Source organism: Phoenix dactylifera, chromosome 13 (genome assembly GCF_009389715.1).
Source record: "Phoenix dactylifera cultivar Barhee BC4 chromosome 13, palm_55x_up_171113_PBpolish2nd_filt_p, whole genome shotgun sequence".
Lineage (NCBI taxonomy): Eukaryota > Viridiplantae > Streptophyta > Magnoliopsida > Arecales > Arecaceae > Phoenix > Phoenix dactylifera.
Window position 1 is genome coordinate 2,444,009 of NC_052404.1, and position 18,073 is coordinate 2,462,081.

Genomic DNA, 18,073 nt, shown 5'->3' on the forward strand with positions numbered 1-18,073 from the left:
TAATCAAACAACAGCGGAGATATATGTATTTAAACATCTAATTTGTAGCTATATGAAATGCCGTTTTTCACCAAAAAAAAAAAAAAAAAATTGTCAATCAGCATGATAACAATGAAACATGGGAAAGAAACAGAAGTTCACTCCTCATCAGTGCCCGAGCCTTCAGAACTCGAGTCTCCTTTGGCAACACCATTAGCCAATTTGCTCTTCTTATCCTTCCCATCATCCTCATCATCGCTGTACTCGCTCTCGTAATCGTCATAGTCCTCCTCCTCCTCCTCCTCCTCCTCTTCAATACCTTCATCTGCTGGCCCTTCCTCTGCCACATGGCCCCTAGTTCCTGCCCGGCTTCTCTTCAGAACTTTTAGCTTTACATTCGTCTTCCTATCACAACCTATCCATGAATCACACAAACAATAAGAGCTCAGATTATAGTTCCCTTCTGCAGGTGCCTGAAACTTGCCCATAATCAGCCTCGACCCATTCTTCACCTTCTCAACAGCTTCCCTCACAGCAGTGCTTATTTCTTTCACACCTACACCCAAACTCTCCTTTGTTTCTTGAATGGCCTTGGATGCAGCTGCAATGGCAGCAGCTTCATCTATGAAACTGACCTTTTGGGACATCCACACATCATTTGAGATGGGATCGGCAAGCAGCAACCAGAAGTTTTCCTCCTTGTGGAATGGGTAGTACGGGGTATGGGGGAGGGCGCCTATTAGACCATTCCCACGCCTTAGCGTTACCCAAGCATACATCGTGACAATGTCTCCCTCTTGTATACCTTCTTCCCCTTCAGTCTCACATGCGATCTCAACTGTGATTGAAGGGATCATCTCAAGTACAAGCTCTACATCATGTGCTTCGGCTGCAGAAAGCCCGGCAGCCTGAGTCAGCAGCTCAGCACGGCCCTCCACAGTCATGTCTCGTAGCTCCTGAAGCGTCCGCACTTTCTGTAGAAGATGCACAGAATCAAAAGTTAAGGATTCACCTGATAAATGACAGCAAATCACAGAGAACATGTGTTGAGAAAGTTGACAAAAGAACGCCCATAATCCATAACTAAGGAGACCACACAATTGTACATTCATCTAGAACAATAAGACTGCTTACAGGGAAGGATGGGAAGGTTTTCATTGAATCAGATTACAATTTCCAGATAGATACATAATGGTCACTAAGACTGTACATGGGAAGCTATATGGATGAAATTTGCTGCCCCAAGGATAATACTTTAGGGCAGGTAGTACATGGAAGGATTTGATTTCGTAGTTTGAAAACAAAACATCTTTATCACAGTGTTGAGTGCCTCGGATACATGCCCCAGAAGGAATATACAGCACATAATTAATGCTCAGAAATCAAAAGCTTCAAAATTTAATCTGGATATGACTGAAGTTGCCAGCAATAGAGAGGTCAGAATAAACATTACATTTGTTAAAGGTAAAATATGGGAAACAATCTCATGAAAGAATTTGAAAGGTCTAATATGCATTTGCAGTCTTGTTGGTGTGAGTCATTAACCGTATACCAATTCAACCAGCAAAGGAATCTACAGACCTATAAGCCAAAAAAAGATAAGGTTATCCACCTAGCTGATGAATACATCATACATAACTTAGAAGGGTAAGCTGAGTCCAGGAAGATTAGGAGATTGTGCAGGATGCTTAGAAGATGGAGCTAAATGTTGGATATGAGGAAAGAGAAATATAAAGCAGTTTCTAAGAATTATTGCAGTATCACAGATGAGTCATCCAGAGAAATAAACACTAATACATGAATGAAAGGTGCTATTGGGGAAGCTTCAGGAATCAAATTATATGTGTCAGTGGCTCTTGTAATGCAATAAATCCTCTCGAAATCAAGGAATAGGCAATGATACAAGGTCTAAGTCTGGTGGACGAGGATGGTGGTTAGAAACCAAGGTATACTGAACCGGCCGGTTCAGCCCGTACCGGACCGGTCCGGTCTCTAACCGGTCTGGTTCGGCCTTCAAAAACGGTTCCGGCCCCATAAGCAATACTAGTTGCATTCTCGAAACCGGATGGTTCCATCTAGTACGGTTACGAACTGATGCGAACCGGTCGGTTGCATCGGTTCGAAATTTTTTTGCCACAGCGCGCACGCATTGTCGCCTAATTGGCCGACGGCCTGTGCGCGTGCTCTGTGGCCTATTTGGCCGACAACGCGTGCACTATGGCCATTTTGGCGACAATGCGTATGCACGGTTGCCCCGTGCCAATGGCCACAGGGTGTGAATGTTCGGCTATAAATGAACAACACCACTTAGTTTTTCAAAAGAGAGTGTTCTATAAAATTGATTCAGCAGAGGCTAGAGGAAAAAAATTGATTCAGGCCACAGGCTATCAGAAGGAAGACCAAAGGCTAATTAAGGTATTCTTTCTTTCCCATATTTACAATAAATAAACATTTTTTTGAACTAGAAATTATTTATAACATAAAAATAAATAAAAAATTTAAAAAAATATCATCCTCGTAGGAATGGAGCCATCAAGAAAAACCAACCTCCTAGAGTGTGATATTGGCTGGGAGCATGGGCGAATGCTCGAGGGCCGGCACCAGTTTCAATGCAAATGGTGCCACAAAAGCTTCAAGGGAGGAGGGGTAACTAGAAAACATGAAAAAAACATAAAAAAACAACAAAATAACATTAGATTAGACTTAAATTCATAGAAAAAGACGGAAAAGAGAGAGAATTCAAAAAAAAGCGTGAAGAATCAGAAACCAGGCCGAACCGGTGGTACTGGTTCGGTACCGATTTGGTTCGGCCCGAAACGGTCTGGTAGTCGATCGGTACGCTTACCAGTACTGATTCGGCCTACCTTGTTAGAAACACTGTCTTAAAGCAGATTCATGACTCTGATTAATATGTTACAGAAGGGGCTCATGACAAAGAATAGAAACCTTTGTTCTTCTCTAATGTTCTTCAAGGCCAGCCATGTCTACAGCGAGGAGAATAAAGCAACAGACTAGTTAGCAGCTAAAGACTAACCTAGATCTCAGTCACAGCAATCCTATTCCAGCCGAGCTTCTGTTACTTATTCATGCTGATCTTTTTGGTTGCATTTTTGTTTGACATTGAGCCTCTGGCTTCCCACAATACCAAAGAAAAAAGAAACAAAAATAAAAAAATAAAAAGGTGCTCATGACAGAGAATAGGCACCTCATAAAGAGAATAAGCAAGTGGGAGGAACTGAGTAATACAACAATTTCACACAGTAGATTAGGCAAACTAGGTAAAGCATTGTTCAATTAGCCAAGTTATTAGGTGGAGCTTGTGCTAGGAATCAGGGTACTGAAATAGGTACTTATTACTAAACAAGGTCCGCAATCTCGGTACTAGGTACCATATCGGTAACTTATCCAGGTATGGTACAGTATGATACACATCTCTACCAAGATAGCTCTCTAACCATTTTTCTCAATTTTTATCTCGGTACGCTTCGGTATGGACCGGTACGCACCTCGATACGCCTCGGTATGGAACAGTACGAAACTTGTACTCATTTGAAGGTATGTTTTGTACCAGTTTTCTTCCAGTACGGTATAGTAATGCCCCATACTGGGTAGTAAGGGGCGGTACAGCAGACCATGGTACTAAGCTTTCTTTTTGAAGCTGGCATGAGATATATACTGATTTTTAAGATAACAAATTTTCCTTTCCAATGGAAGAACTAAGGCACTTGTTCTGAAATCTGAAAAGAAAGCAACTATGCTTTTCAGCGAGTTGTTTGACATGATGTTCACATTTCAACTAACAGACAGAGAAGTTGTTACACATTGAATGGTTAGTAAACAATTGTGGTCATGGATGGTTAATTAAATCTTAACCAACTCTTTTTTCAATTGTTAAATCGATAATATATAGAGAAGTTCGTATATAGAGCTCAGTTAAATTTTCAGTGAAGCTGCTAATGGTAACAAGGGTATTGTTGATATAATCTATTTTTTATATGATATTATTCAGAGGAGATCAGTTGTCACTTTTCTAAATTAAAAGAGTTCATTGCAATGTCCATTCCAAGATCATTACATGGAATGAACTTTGTCCTAAATATATTATGTACAAGAACACATCAAGATGCATCACAGTCTCTATAGCAATACATAGGAGAAATATTCTGTCTCAAAAGAAAATATGATAATTGATTGCTATCAGTCCATTGGACAAGTTAGCTTTGCCAAGACCAAAAATTAAGCTCTTTTGCATCATACAAGACTATAGACATGAACGCTAACAATAGCATTTCTCCATTCCAGGCCATTAAATTATCTATAATGATCACGAAATTATATACTTGTCAACATATTGGATCGATCTTAACTCTTCTGGAAGTGGGTATGGGAGTGAATGTGCAACGGAGTAGTGAAGGCAAGCTTTCAAAGACATTTGGAATAAGGAAATGCCTACAAACTGCCAACGGAATAGGGGTGGCAACTGGTTGGGTTCTGCTCAGGTTTGGCCATATCCATCCAAAAGCCAAAGTCCATATGTTAGACCCAAACCCAATTTATAATCCTACATCCATATCCACTATTGGACAAAAACTTACTTGGGAGATAATAAATGCATGCAAGCTATTATGACAAATTATAGAACTGTTTTGTTAAGTTAATCCACCAAAAGTATTACCTTGTGAACGGTGCATCATTTACATCATGTAGTGGAGTGAGTGGAATCCTAGGGCCAAAGGTGAAGAAAGATGAGCTTGATAGTGCGATTGTCTCAATTCTATTACACAAACAAATTGCTTTCTTGACTCAAACTCCACATATTAGGCCACAGTTTGGGTCTTAATTGGCAATCCTTAATCCTACCTGACAGTGAATCAGGCAGTTAGCTTGGCCCTACTCAACTTCAAATCAGCTGACATGTTTTCATTCCAAGCCCAACCCAAATTAAACAAATACTGTTCACCTTGATCTAAACTACATCTTGGGTTTAGGCCAGGTTCAGTTCAGGCCAACCAAGCCTAAATGTCAGCCCTATATGAGGTCAACCATGCAAAAGATTCATGTTCCCAATAATTGAATGTCCAATGCACATATTATGGTCAACTCCGTTCTACAACAAAGAGGAACAAAAGTTGTTATATGGTATATACTATTGATTATACATTGTTTACCTTGCGGGCAATTTTTTTCACAGTTGTCTCATTGAAATGTGGGAGCTGCAAAAATTGTGCAATGCCCTCGGGATTTCCTCCAGTTGTTTTTCTCGCACTGAGAGGTACAGCCTGTGCAGTTGAACAAATCAGCATAAGAATCCAACAAAGATTAGTATCAAATTTAAACCAATGAAAGAGCAGAAAAGTTAGGAAAACTTGCATGAAAATAGTAGAAGTATTCAGTGCTATTGCAAATATCAGTATATAGTAACAATGGAGTTAACCATTGAAGTTACTGACTAGCAGAGAAAAAGTAAAAAATAAAAATAAAATAAAGGAAAATAGAAAAAAAATAAAAATAACACCAATTACTAGTTCAACATATCAAGAATTAGATAACAGAGAAAAGTATTGGACACAAGACGAAGGATGAGGAAGCAAATCTTAGGATTGGAGAAATCAACAAGTTGAATACACCTCTCAAGAATTGACCCTAATCAGATCAAGTTAGTCAAGTACATTTAAAATTCAAACATGCAGTTCCATCTTCAACACTTCCGAAATATTCTGCATGCTTGATATCATCCAAAAAACGAACTTCAAACCTAAAAATGTTGTAATTTTATATGTTTAATGATGTCAATGCATCAAATTATTCTTTGGACATTTAATATACAACCAACAAGTCTTATCTCCAAGGGTGACACTTTGTCGAACATGGTTTGATCCTCTACAGTTTGATTATATTCTTCTAGCTCTCAACTGGAAGACAAATCCAGTCTTGGTATTGCAATCCTGGCTGACATAACTTTGTGGGAAATTGAGCTTGCAGTGCAAGCTAACAACCAGTACCCTTGCAGGGAGACTTAAATTTATTAGCCACAAAGTTGAAATCATGCAACAAATGACCCTCTTAATTCCTCGAGACTTGGCAAGAATACACACCAAATGAAAAGGGAAAAAGATGAGGTTTGACATCGGGAATTGCATCCATTTCTAAGGCACAAATTACAGATCACCGAGCCAATTGGAACACATTACTTCCAAAAAGCACCAATAATTAACAATCAGATGTTTAAATTGAACCAAGGTAAGGACTAAGAACTTTTAATGCACGATCACCATGAGCCAGTTTCCATGAAAAGATCACCAGAAAATTAAATAGATAAAATGTTCGAAGATCCTGATTCCTGAATGGAAAATAAAATAAAGCTATGGCCCCTTCAAGATTTAATGATGCGTGAGAAAAATGCAAATACGGAACTGCATAAATCATCGGGTATTATACTACTTAACCGAACAGCTGATTAAGATTATCTTAAAACCTGTTTGCAACCATGAAATTGACAAATCAGGTACTTCCTGATGCAAATGTTAAAATCATGTAGCTGGAAATTAAACAACCTTCAGAAAAAAAAAATCTGAAATCTGAAACATACAGTTACAATACTTTCATCAACTTTTAAAGAGATACTGTATTGCAATTTTAAATGACCATGATGTTGAAATTTGAATAGGAATTCAAGAAAGAGTAAGTCTCTGGTACAAGCCAAAATAACCAAGTCATGTGGCCAATATCACCAGCAACAAAATTGAGATCCACCAAATGTATTGTCTATTTTCACTTCTTTTGTTTTGCAAATAAATTCGTCACTTGGTACAGATAATATGAATGTACAGACCAAACTGTCACATCAATCTGATGATGAGGCAAACAAGTTAGGCTTGTTCGGAACACTCCCTGTTAAATAGTAAAGAAAGAACTTTGAACCAAGGTAGCTTTTCTTGGTGGTTGCTCATTACCAGTCAGCCTGCTTCCAAGTTCAACAATATTGAAAAACTAAGGAAAAATTCACAAAACATTCTAATTACAGGAGCGATGATTTCTTGATTACTTTGTATCAGTTAATCCACTTAGAAGAAGGGGCAACACAAGTTAGATAACTGCCAAAGCATGAAGGATGTTAAAGGTGTGAAAACCAAATCCAAGATTAGCAAGGAATCAGGGAAGCGGTAGCATTTCTTCATGCTCATTATTCTATACAGTGTTTTTGCAGTTGTGCTGCTTTTATGCCAGATGCTTTCTCCAAGGGAATATATGAGCATGAGAAGGGGCAACGCTAAATGCCTCTTTCCAGGAAAAAGATTTCTTTATTTTTTTCTTTTAACAAAAAAGGCTCACCTAGCCAGGGGGGGGAAAGAAGAGGAAAAGAAATGATGTCTCTATAAGCTAAAGAGAATAGCTTTCGATGTGATCCATCAAAAGCAGAGCCTAATACCATTTATCTGGAAACAGTGACATCCATGGAAAACATTCAGAGAACTGAAACCACGAATTGGGGATCTATTATCCTGAGCTTTATAGTAACTACAAATTGAACTGTTATGCGCTTGAATGTCAAAATCAGTAGCATGAAGAATACGCATCTGCAAAATTGCTAAAGAAAAGGTTCTGTAAAATGAGAAATTGATATTTTCAAATCCAAGTCAGGTTAAAGAAAAAAAAAGTTGCATGGCTAGTCAAAATTATAAGCAATTGAAATCACATTGTTTTGTTCTTCTTTCTGATTGGCACATTGTTTTGTACATACAAAAAAAGGTAGGAAATGCAACTAATTAAGCACCTGAATAATACACTGAGAAAGCTCAACCACCCCAATTGCAGGCCTAAGCCATCCATGTCCTTGAGCACTGCGTGGTAATACAGCAATCTGCACATACTAAAATGCATTAGGGTGCAGTACAACATATTCTTTTGTAAAAATTCCTTGATTACACAGGTAAAAGATAAATATGAAAGTAGTTAAGTCAAAAGATTGGAAAATTGTAGAATGAGCGTGATGGCAGACATGTAAATCTAGAAGTACATGTCGATCACTTAGGAAACTGCCAAGGTTTTCTCAGCCAGCAGGGGAAAAAAAGAGATAAAGCAAAGTGTTTTGACTAATGAGATCAAATGAAAATACAGGTTAAATGGGCTTGTTACAGAGAGAGAGAGAGAGAGAGAGAGAGAGGAGATATATATTAGTTCTCCATGCAGTTCAAAAAATAACATTTTGTTCTATGAACAGTGACATAATGACATAACACTGTTATCTTGCTGTTATTAATTATTATCCATTATTTTGTATTATGATGGCAGAGAATCCAGCCCAACATCCAATATTTTATTCCCACAATATTCAAACTGTAAGGCAGAAGTGAGCTAATACAAACCAAGATGCTACATTTTGGAGAATCTCACAAGTACCAATGTTTTGTGCAAATGTCAATATGTCCAAGCTAGTAGAATAAACAACATAAATTTTCTTGAAGAATGAATGCAACTTGTTCTATCATCTTCCTATAAAAAGAGTTGACATTGACCACATCTCCAATGCACTAGTGAAGAGAATCCCTTCATATTTCCACTTTCATATCTACTTATGCTTTGGGTGAAGTTGGCACCATATCTAATGCAAAGAATCCTAACCATTTGGATCCTCACAAAAGACCAGAGTTATTAAAACAATCACTTGGACTTGCATGCCCTAAAAACTTAACACATAACATTGAGTTGGACATGTGTTATGCATGTCCAAACGTCTAACTCACCACTGAAGAGAATTCTTTTTGACACTAACCCTCTAGTTCTTTTGAAGCATTTCAAAAAAAAAAAAAAACCTATTATACTGCCATATATTTCCATCATTGCAATACCAATGCCCTGGAGCCGTGATTGAATTGAGCAAGTAAATAATTTTCTGTTTCAAGATCAATATCACCACAAGCTTAGGTCTATGTGATACTTATCAACTTATTAGTGCTGCACACCTTTTAACATACATGTCAAGCATGTCACTGTTATAAACATGTTTTTGAAATTAAAAGTGACATTGTCCTGCTGATATGCACCAATATCTATACTACTATGTGAAGGAAAAAAGGCACCCTGGTTTTTGTCCATACCATTTTATTTTCCATAAGTGTTCTATACATTGGAAAATTCTACTTGTATCCTCTTATTACTAGATCCGGTCTTTGCTTCTCCAGTAAGAATTCATTTCAGAAGCTCTTTTTGTTACCATTAAGCGTGTGGGGCCCACAAGGACAGAAAATCCCAAAGTGCACTTATTTTTATTCTCTCTCTCTCCCCCTTAATTACTCTCTCTCTCTCTCTCTCTCAGGCACATATCCGGTTCAAAGATAAAATCCCAAAGAGCACTTACATTTTTAATTACTCTCTCTCTCTCTCTCTCTCTCTCAGAGGCACAAATCTGGTCCAAAAATTTTGGCTTTCAGTAGTACAACTTTCATATAAAATATTTTTCATAAATTATAAAAATGTAAATGTTTCTTGCTTTATTTTTCTCAATTAAATGGTGGGGTGGATGCTTTTCAATATATTGATGATGTCTAACTCTTAGTTTTCCCTCTACAGAATTAATTTATTTTCCTTGTATTACAAGTATTTCACTCCATTTTATGAACTCTTAACTAAGAAACCTCCAACTTGTGGGACCGTCTCATGGTAAAGTGCTGTTGGGACTAAGAAGGTAGGATTTCAGAATTAAAATGTTAGGCTCTATTAACCCTCTGCTAGCATTACATACAACCTAATATAAATTGAGCTGTACGCTTAGGCCTTTAAATAAGCTCCATTACTGCTTAGCCCATGAACACTGCATTTAATTCTCTTGCAGTTTGTGTTGAAACTTGAAACAGATGAGGTTCATCTTCAAATAATTGGCCATTCATGTATTGCAACAGATGATAGGACATGATGCAACATTTATAGTCTTGGCATTGCTCAAACACCAATTATCAAATAGAAACTTAATATGGACTGGACCACTTCAGTTAGTGCACACCAAAAATTCTTAAGAGTCTCATCAAATGCTGGTTTAGTAACTTTATGCACAAAAAATGATTGCCCCATAGCATTCCGCAATAGGAAATTAGTGATTCTTACATTATGCCCTATTTTTTCACTCCAGATTTGGTGGGAGACTTTTTAATGTGAGGGTCTCTTGATAGCTTTGTCAAATGATGATACAATTCATATGTTTAGGATTTGTTGCTGTATTAAGTTGGTAAATTTCTTAATAAAACTGTACTGAGCCATGTTCAAATTTCAGATACGAGGAGTAAGAGTACAAATATGGAGCGAAATTTGAAGTTAGAATGTTATCTTTGAAATAAGAAAAGGAGGAAAGGAGAGAGCATGATAGATTCTACCATCCCTTTCCGCAATATCTAAGAATTCTTATTGGTGTTCATTATTTCTTTGGTCAGGCATCTGAGCTAATGAACAATGGACAATAATGAAAAGGGAAGGACGGAACCTACATTCATGCACTCCCCACTTTTTCATTCTCTTCTTAGCTGTTTTTTTTTCCTTTTTCAGAAGGAGAAAATTGTTTTGCAGTTTTAATTTGTTTATTTAATTCCTAAATTGCACATATTTGGTGCCTTGGTTCCTTTAGAATGCTCTGCGACTTAGACACTCATGTATGATTTTAAAATTTTAATTTTAATTTTAATTTTTGCATGCCAAAACCCAACTGTCTTTGCTCGTCAAAGATAGATATGTTGGCCTTGTGCGGAGTTGGAGATAGGGAATGGAATGAAGGCATCAATTTTCTTATATCAATAGGTTTGACAAGTCAAATTGTCATATCATCATGAATTAAGGGTTTAGATCAGTTAGTAAAAAAACTTATTTGTTTTAGTTTTAAAATATAAAAAAAAGAATTTTGCATGGGTAGTCCACGTACTATTTGTGCACTACATTCTTTAAAGAACATTTTCTTTTTAACTTGCAAGACAATCATATAATGGATTTATGGTTATTTAGGTCATTAGGTGTGACAATGTTTCATAAATATCTTGATTTCATTACACTTAACCTTTTTTATCAACTTCTGCCAATTCATAACTAAACAGAAGGGTTCAATATCCTTCATTAAAATAAAATTAATGTCCTAAAAATGCTATATATCATTAATTATTTTTTACTCGCATGCAGGTATGCCTTTTGGGCCATTTTGCCAAATACTATAAAAATTCAGAATTAGAACAATTATCAATTTATTAGACCTTTAGGATCACATGATCTACGGAGAAACAATCTTATTGGTCAAGACTTGAGAAGAATATACTTATCAAGTGCATACTCATCAAGAGTTGACATCCAGATATGTCCTGCATGTATGGTTGCTTGCAACTTTTGAATCTTATTAAATGTTATTAGTAATCTATCCTTAATTGAGATAATTCTCATACATTGAAAGATAAGTATATCATAGTTATATTTTAATAGGAATTTTTATACATTGAAAGATAAAGATATCATAATTATATCCTAATAGGACATTTAATAAGTGTAGTTCTATAAGATTCTTATATGTAATATATCAACCATGACCATGTTGAGGTTTTGCCTAGGAAAAGGTTGTGAACAATTCTCACTATATGCATCAATATTTGTGAGGATCAAAGTATACAACATCATTAACCTATTTTATAAACACATTTAATAATATTTACATCACTTTTTGCTTAATTTTTTTTTCAATGACTTAAACATCTTACAACTATTTTCAATAATTCAGGTTTATCTGGCAAATAACCTATTTATCTCAAGGAACTTTTCGAAGATTATCCTGATACTGTTCAGGAGTTTAGATAATGCAAAAATATATGTAAGAGAGCATATATTATGTAATGTATTTCTAAATTACAAGTCATTAAACTTAGATAAATTTATTGTTAAATCAATAACTCAAAATCCTTCGTAACTTTGGTGTTCTTGAGAGAATCCTATTTTTAAAGCACTAAAGTTTTGTCATAAAGAACTTCATTCTTTGGTTGCTACAGGCAGTAAGAATTTATGTAGTTATAGATGAATTTGGGAGTTGTTCAACTATTAGGAATATGTGGGCTCTTTGCTACTGAATAAAGCTTCAAAAAGTGAATTTTTCTTGTTTGCCTCTAAAATCAATCTTTAACCATGTCTGGAAGATCATCTAGGTGTGTATGAAAATTAAAAAGGAAAAAAGCAGAGGTTAAGCACAAAAGAAATAATTGTTTAGCTTTCTTGAAAAATCCTGACAAAGGTTGCGGCAATCCTTAGAACACGTCAAGTTTCTTGTTACCAAGAAAAGCATTCTTTATTAGTTATTGAGAATGTCAATTAAGGTTGTTCTATCAAGTTCAAACTACATACTAGGTCAAATCAACTCAAAGTCTGAGTCTATTAACTTTCTAATGCTGTATACTGCAATGAAAAAAGTTCGCAAACTGCCTGGAGAAACATTTGCACCTATATCTTAATTTGTGATTTTATGTATCAGCTTAAAATCATTGTATTCCTAATAGAATAAAGGGGTTGTAGTTAAAGTATTTTATGAATTGGTTCTTCACACATAAATGGTCACCTTTTGAATGTTATCCATGCTCGGTCACATGCATTGCATGTGCTTAAAATAGTACTAATTATTTAGCAGTTACCAACAAGAGAAGAAATCTTCCAATCATATAGAACAATAGGAGATGAAACATTCTAATCAAATTATGTATAGTGCAGTTTGTCCTCTCCCCCCCCACCCCTGCCCACCCACCCGCCGCCTGCCTCCTCTACATGTGATTTGGATCACATGTTAGCGTTCATGCATCAAAGGCAGTAAAAAGATTCCAGTTAAAGACTTTAAGTCACTATATTTGATGTCTCATCTACTGAACAAAGTCTAGTTCTATAGAAGTTTTTGGTTCAATATGCTTCAAAGTAATTAGAAGCATGGTCCGCAATCTAGGTACTTACTGATATATTACCGATTTAGTACGGTACACACCTCGTATTGAAACAGCCCTCTAACCTTTTTTTTCACCTTTTATCTCTGTATGCCTCAGTACAAGTCGGTACACGCCTCCATACGTCTCGGCATACCTTAGTACAAGGTTTGTGCTGACCCAAACTTAGTTTTATACCAATTCCCACCTGGTACGGTACGGGGTGGTATGACAGTCCATGACTAGAAGCTAAGCTAGAATCAAGTATTAGAAAGGCAGCCATAAAGCATCTTTTTTTAGGATTTGAAGTGAAATATCAGGATTGCTATGATTTTATTAATGATAAATTAGATATTGCATAAGTAATGTATGAACGATATTGGAACTTTTAAGATAATTATTTTTTTGGTGGGTTACACATTTATCTGCTTACCTCTTCTTCTGCTTGAACTTAGCATCTTACTCTATTTCACTTGTCTATCTATTTTTCCATCCATAACTAAAGATATAACATATGAGCTACACGCTTACAAAAATTATATGCACCCTTCTTTCATATATTCCACTACTGCAACTAGCTATCACTATATAAGAAGGGCAGGAGGCTGTGTCATATCAAGATTAAACTGAAATTCTATAAAAGTAAATAATATGAAAAAAAAATACACAAACTTTCCACCAAGTTGTGGTCAAAGACTAGACAACTTAATAATCCTTAATAATCCTCCAAAGAATCGCTGTGGGCTATGAAAGAAACTGGAAGGTTAGTCATGCCATTTGAAACATCACACTTCAGTCCTCAAAATTCAGAACACAGAAAACCATAATATCAGTCAAGGACTTTGTTTCGAATCTTTGGATGATGAATGCAGATGTTATAATCACAACTTTTATAGCTATGTTGAACAGAAGAAGCTGGTAAATTTAATTATGGAAGAATATATACAAATAAGAAGTAAGGAGTTAAAGAAAGGATTTATAATCACCTTCACTAGTTCTTCAAGAAGACGAGGTGCAAGTTCTAGCATACGTCTAAAATCACTTTGTAGAGACGAAGATAAAAAAGCTGATTCACGGGTTAATTGGGCTTGAATCAGCAATTCCATCTGAAATCAACAAAAAAAATGACTACAGAATTTGAAGGATAACATCAAGTACAAAATAAAGACAAGAATTATCATTAATCTTGGTGAGGCCAATGATGCAAGGAGATCTAAGAGTTTGACTTCTATGTTCTTACTCCTTTTGGACTGTGTAGGATGGGCCTCATTGGCAACTATCTAAATTCTGAAGTATAAATAGTTGTTGGAATTTGCTATGCCCTTGTGGGCTGTAAATGAAGCTAATGTGGTCATATCATAAGGGCTGAAGAATGGTCAGACAGTTGTACACCATTACAGCATCTTCAGCACACAATAAGATGAATTGCTGAATATGGATACATAATACTACCTTAACTAATGATGGATGCTGCTTCCAAAACTTTGCTTGCTCGGTTTTGATGTTTTTTAGGTCCAAATTCAATTCACTTCTGACCGCCACAAACAGTTTCTGAAGGGGCTCATCATCACTTCTACGAACTGGTATTTCCATAAATTCTGCAGCCTTGATGAAGACATCCACGACCTTGCTGTATCATTATTTATTTCATCAGATACAGAAGGAAAAGAATTATAAAACACCTTATAGAATTAATAAGGGATGATGTTATGCAGAGATGTTAATATTCAGAAAATAACTGGATGGTCTCAAGTTACAATATATCTGTGCCCCAGCTTTAGCTAATTAATCTGAGAGTCCCTCATCACATCACCTTTCCATGAAACAGGTATTGTCAACATCTTATTATATCGATTCTTTGATGGAATTATAACTACCGAAAATGAACAGGTGCACGGGCCTTGTGCTAAAAAGAAAGCAGTTTCTAAGACCTTATTGTAAGAAAAGCAAATGATAAAGAGAGATGAGATAAATGCAGTGTTGCCAACAAGCCCCACCAAGTTAGATAAGAAACCAACTTTTTGTCAACAAAGACAAACTTAAGATAACATTAAATTGGAGTTGAAAATCCTAAGTAGCATGTTCACAGGTAATCCTTTGTTAGCTACCTTCTAAGGCATTCACATCCATTTGCAGAAGCCAAAGAGCAAAATGGTGATAAGTCTAACAATCACCAATCTCTCCAACAAATTCATGTGAGAAGAGATCTCATGCTTTATTTATCAACTACATTCTTTCTATAACTATTTTTTTCACAAAAATTATCTTACTAGTCGAAGAGCTGGATGATCATGTCACCAGGGTTATAAAACAAATACTAGTCATTTTCTCTTTCATATGATTTCTGTTATTTCACTATAAAATTTCTCTCATTTAAGAATGTAGTAAGAAGCATAGATACTAGGTAAGAACACAGACGTATTATCTAGATGTTCAAAATTTGAGCTTGCCGAGGTTCTAGATACTTGAAAATAGACGTGGCAATGGATTGGGTATTGGGTTGGGTAAAATTTGGTTCAGGTCAAAAAATTCTTAACCGATATCAGACCCATTTATAGTTGGACTGGAAAGAATAAATCATGCTCAATACATTTATTTTGTATGGAGTATGGACCCATAGCCAACCTGCCAATCCAATTAGTGCTTTACTTATCAATTATAGGGCTAAAATTTGGGGATCTAGGGTGGAGCATCCAAATAAAGTGAGAAGCTGAAGTGGAGAAGAAAGTGTAATAAATCCTCAATATGCTACCCCTTTAACTTTTCTTCATCATATTTTATTCATCTCCTAACCATTAATTTTGTAGAATTTCCCCAGTTTTGTGTTTTGTGTGGAAGGAGTGAAGAGATTGCAGATCACTTGTCCTTGAGCAATGTTTCCTCTTGAATATTTGTAAGTATTTTGTGGATAAACTTAGCATTGAAGATCTGCCAAAATCTGAAGGCAAAACATGGAGGGAGTGAGACTGTGCAATGTTAGAACCAATTCCCAATCTGGGGTGGATGTCATTGCCTCAGTACTTTGCTGGAGTATTTGGATTGAAAGAAAAGAAAAAAAATATTCAGAAATCATGCTAGAACAATGGAGAAGGTTGGGAAGAGTTCTGTTTTTTCTTGTTTTCAATTGAACGGCTGCTAGCCCTAAGAAGGGTCAAGCACTACTTAAACCTGTTCTAGACATCTTTAAGTCGGACCTGTAACCTTTCACCCAGTCTAATGTCTCTTGGTGCCCTATTTCACCTCTCTTACCCTGCCCTCTTTTCTTGTTTGCACCTTGTTTGCTTCAGTTAACTCTGGCTAACTGTAGATTTTCTACTCTATAATAAATTGGATCAGGGTCTGCCCAATTCTTTCTCTCAAAATAATTGCAAAGCCTTCCCGATCAACCAAATCAGACGTAGAGTAGGCCATGGCCCATCCCACAATTTCGACTACTATAAAGGTCCATGAATGGATTTTAAGAGTTTGCTTAATCCATGAGGACCCATTAGGTTAGACGGTCAAACCCATACCCAACCCATTTATAATTGGTTGATCTTGGCTAACCCAAATCTAATCAAATTATAAAGAAGCCTCACCAAGCCTATTCATTTTGGGTAGGTTTGAGTAGGTTTGGGCAGGTTTGGGCAGGTTGGCAGGTCTAAGCTAGAAACTTTGAACCCTGCTTCGACACATGTAACAACTCATGGCACTCTTTAACATTCCAGACCATCAAATCATGTACCCATTATCAATCTTTACATTTGGCACATGTACCAACGTCCATTAAAGTTATCAAGTATAACATATCATTTAGAATGTAGCCAATTTATGAACTTAGGGGAAGTAGGTGCAGCTCCCTATCAATTTATAGACACATTCTTTTCTCCAGGGAGATTATATATGCATCTATCATGATTAGATATACATATAAAAGATAAATATGTGTTTGTCTAAGAAGCATAATCTTTTGGAAAAAAAAGTTGGAACATTAAGTTTCTGAAAGGGGGTGGCCAAATGCATGAGATTCTCGCCATTGCAGGGTCCGGGGAGGGTCGAATGCATGTAACCTTACCCCCAATCCGGAGGGGCTATTTTTGGGTTTCGAACCCGTGAGTTTCAGGTCACAAAGGAGCAACCTTAACATTGCACCAAGACAAGTTTATGAAAAATCCATAGAGAAAAAATTGAGAAACATGGCAATCTTACATGGAAATAAAGAATAAAAGTTCAAGAACAACTATAATGAATTAATAATAAATATGAGTATGATTTTTATGCAGAATAACATATAATCCTTGTTATAATAGCCTTTAAGAAAAAAAGTTCCAGTTTCCTGTTCATATCTTTGTGAGTTCTAAAAGATTGAATGATCATGTTAGATTGCCATTTTTTTTGGCCTCCTACAACACATTCAAAATTATATTTTTTACCTGGAGCTAGCAGTTTGATTCATTTGGGTAATTTTTGACCCCTTCCTCCCCTACAAGAAGCCCTTATTTGTTACAATCAAGTTTTGGTGCGTTCTTTCGCCTACCACTACCAATGAACTACCAGAGACACCAAATCAGTTCAATTCTATCTGATCACCCACCTCTTTTATGTAAGATTACAACATCCTTCTTAGGTTTTTCCTCAATATGATCCTTTATGAGGCTTTAACTATGCTTTTTCATGATTACAATCTGTTAGGTACCAGTGTAATATTTTTTTTGGTATTTTAATGATACTTGCTAATTGTCATACTTCATTTTTGGTTCCTCTCTTAGTGGACGAAGCCTTCTTATGATTCATCACAACCAAAACCTCCTTTGCCCTGAATAGAGGGTTTGACACTCCATTTCCATATTTTTGTCCCATCAAGTCCTCAATATTTGCCTCCTTTGGTTTTGGTCCTTCCATAAGAATGGGCAACTTCTTGGTTTCTACTCCATGTAAGAACAGCTTGGGACTTGTGGCTTAGTGTGCAATGTCATTTTTTTGCCATATTAAGGTTCAATATGATCTAGTTACTTTGGGCACATTAAGTTTTTTTATGTTCATTTTAGCTTTTGTAGTTCCTGCAATCCTCTACAAAATAGTGAGATCCACATGTTCTTGCTAGTCTCACAACTTTGCCATCATAACTTTCTTTGAGTCTGGCCTGTCCATCTTGGTTTATTGTAGACGCCATTCTTATTGCACATGTTTAACAC

At 36.2% G+C, this 18,073-nt stretch overlaps 1 protein-coding gene across 2 annotated transcripts in view; it reads right to left on the reverse strand.

Moving 5' to 3' along the window:
- LOC103711724 (dnaJ protein ERDJ2-like) overlaps positions 1 to 18,073 on the reverse strand; it is a 22,512-nt gene continuing 4,439 nt past the window's right edge. For both annotated transcript variants that reach the window (XM_008797983.4, XM_008797984.3), the window contains exons 7-11: positions 14,352 to 14,529; positions 13,886 to 14,005; positions 7,754 to 7,840; positions 5,148 to 5,258; positions 1 to 953 (exon numbers count right to left, since the gene is read on the reverse strand). In XM_008797983.4, the coding sequence (XP_008796205.1) occupies positions 138 to 953; positions 5,148 to 5,258; positions 7,754 to 7,840; positions 13,886 to 14,005; positions 14,352 to 14,529 (1,312 nt within the window). In that variant the 3' untranslated portion in view covers positions 1 to 137. The remainder of the gene's footprint in view (positions 954 to 5,147; positions 5,259 to 7,753; positions 7,841 to 13,885; positions 14,006 to 14,351; positions 14,530 to 18,073) is intronic.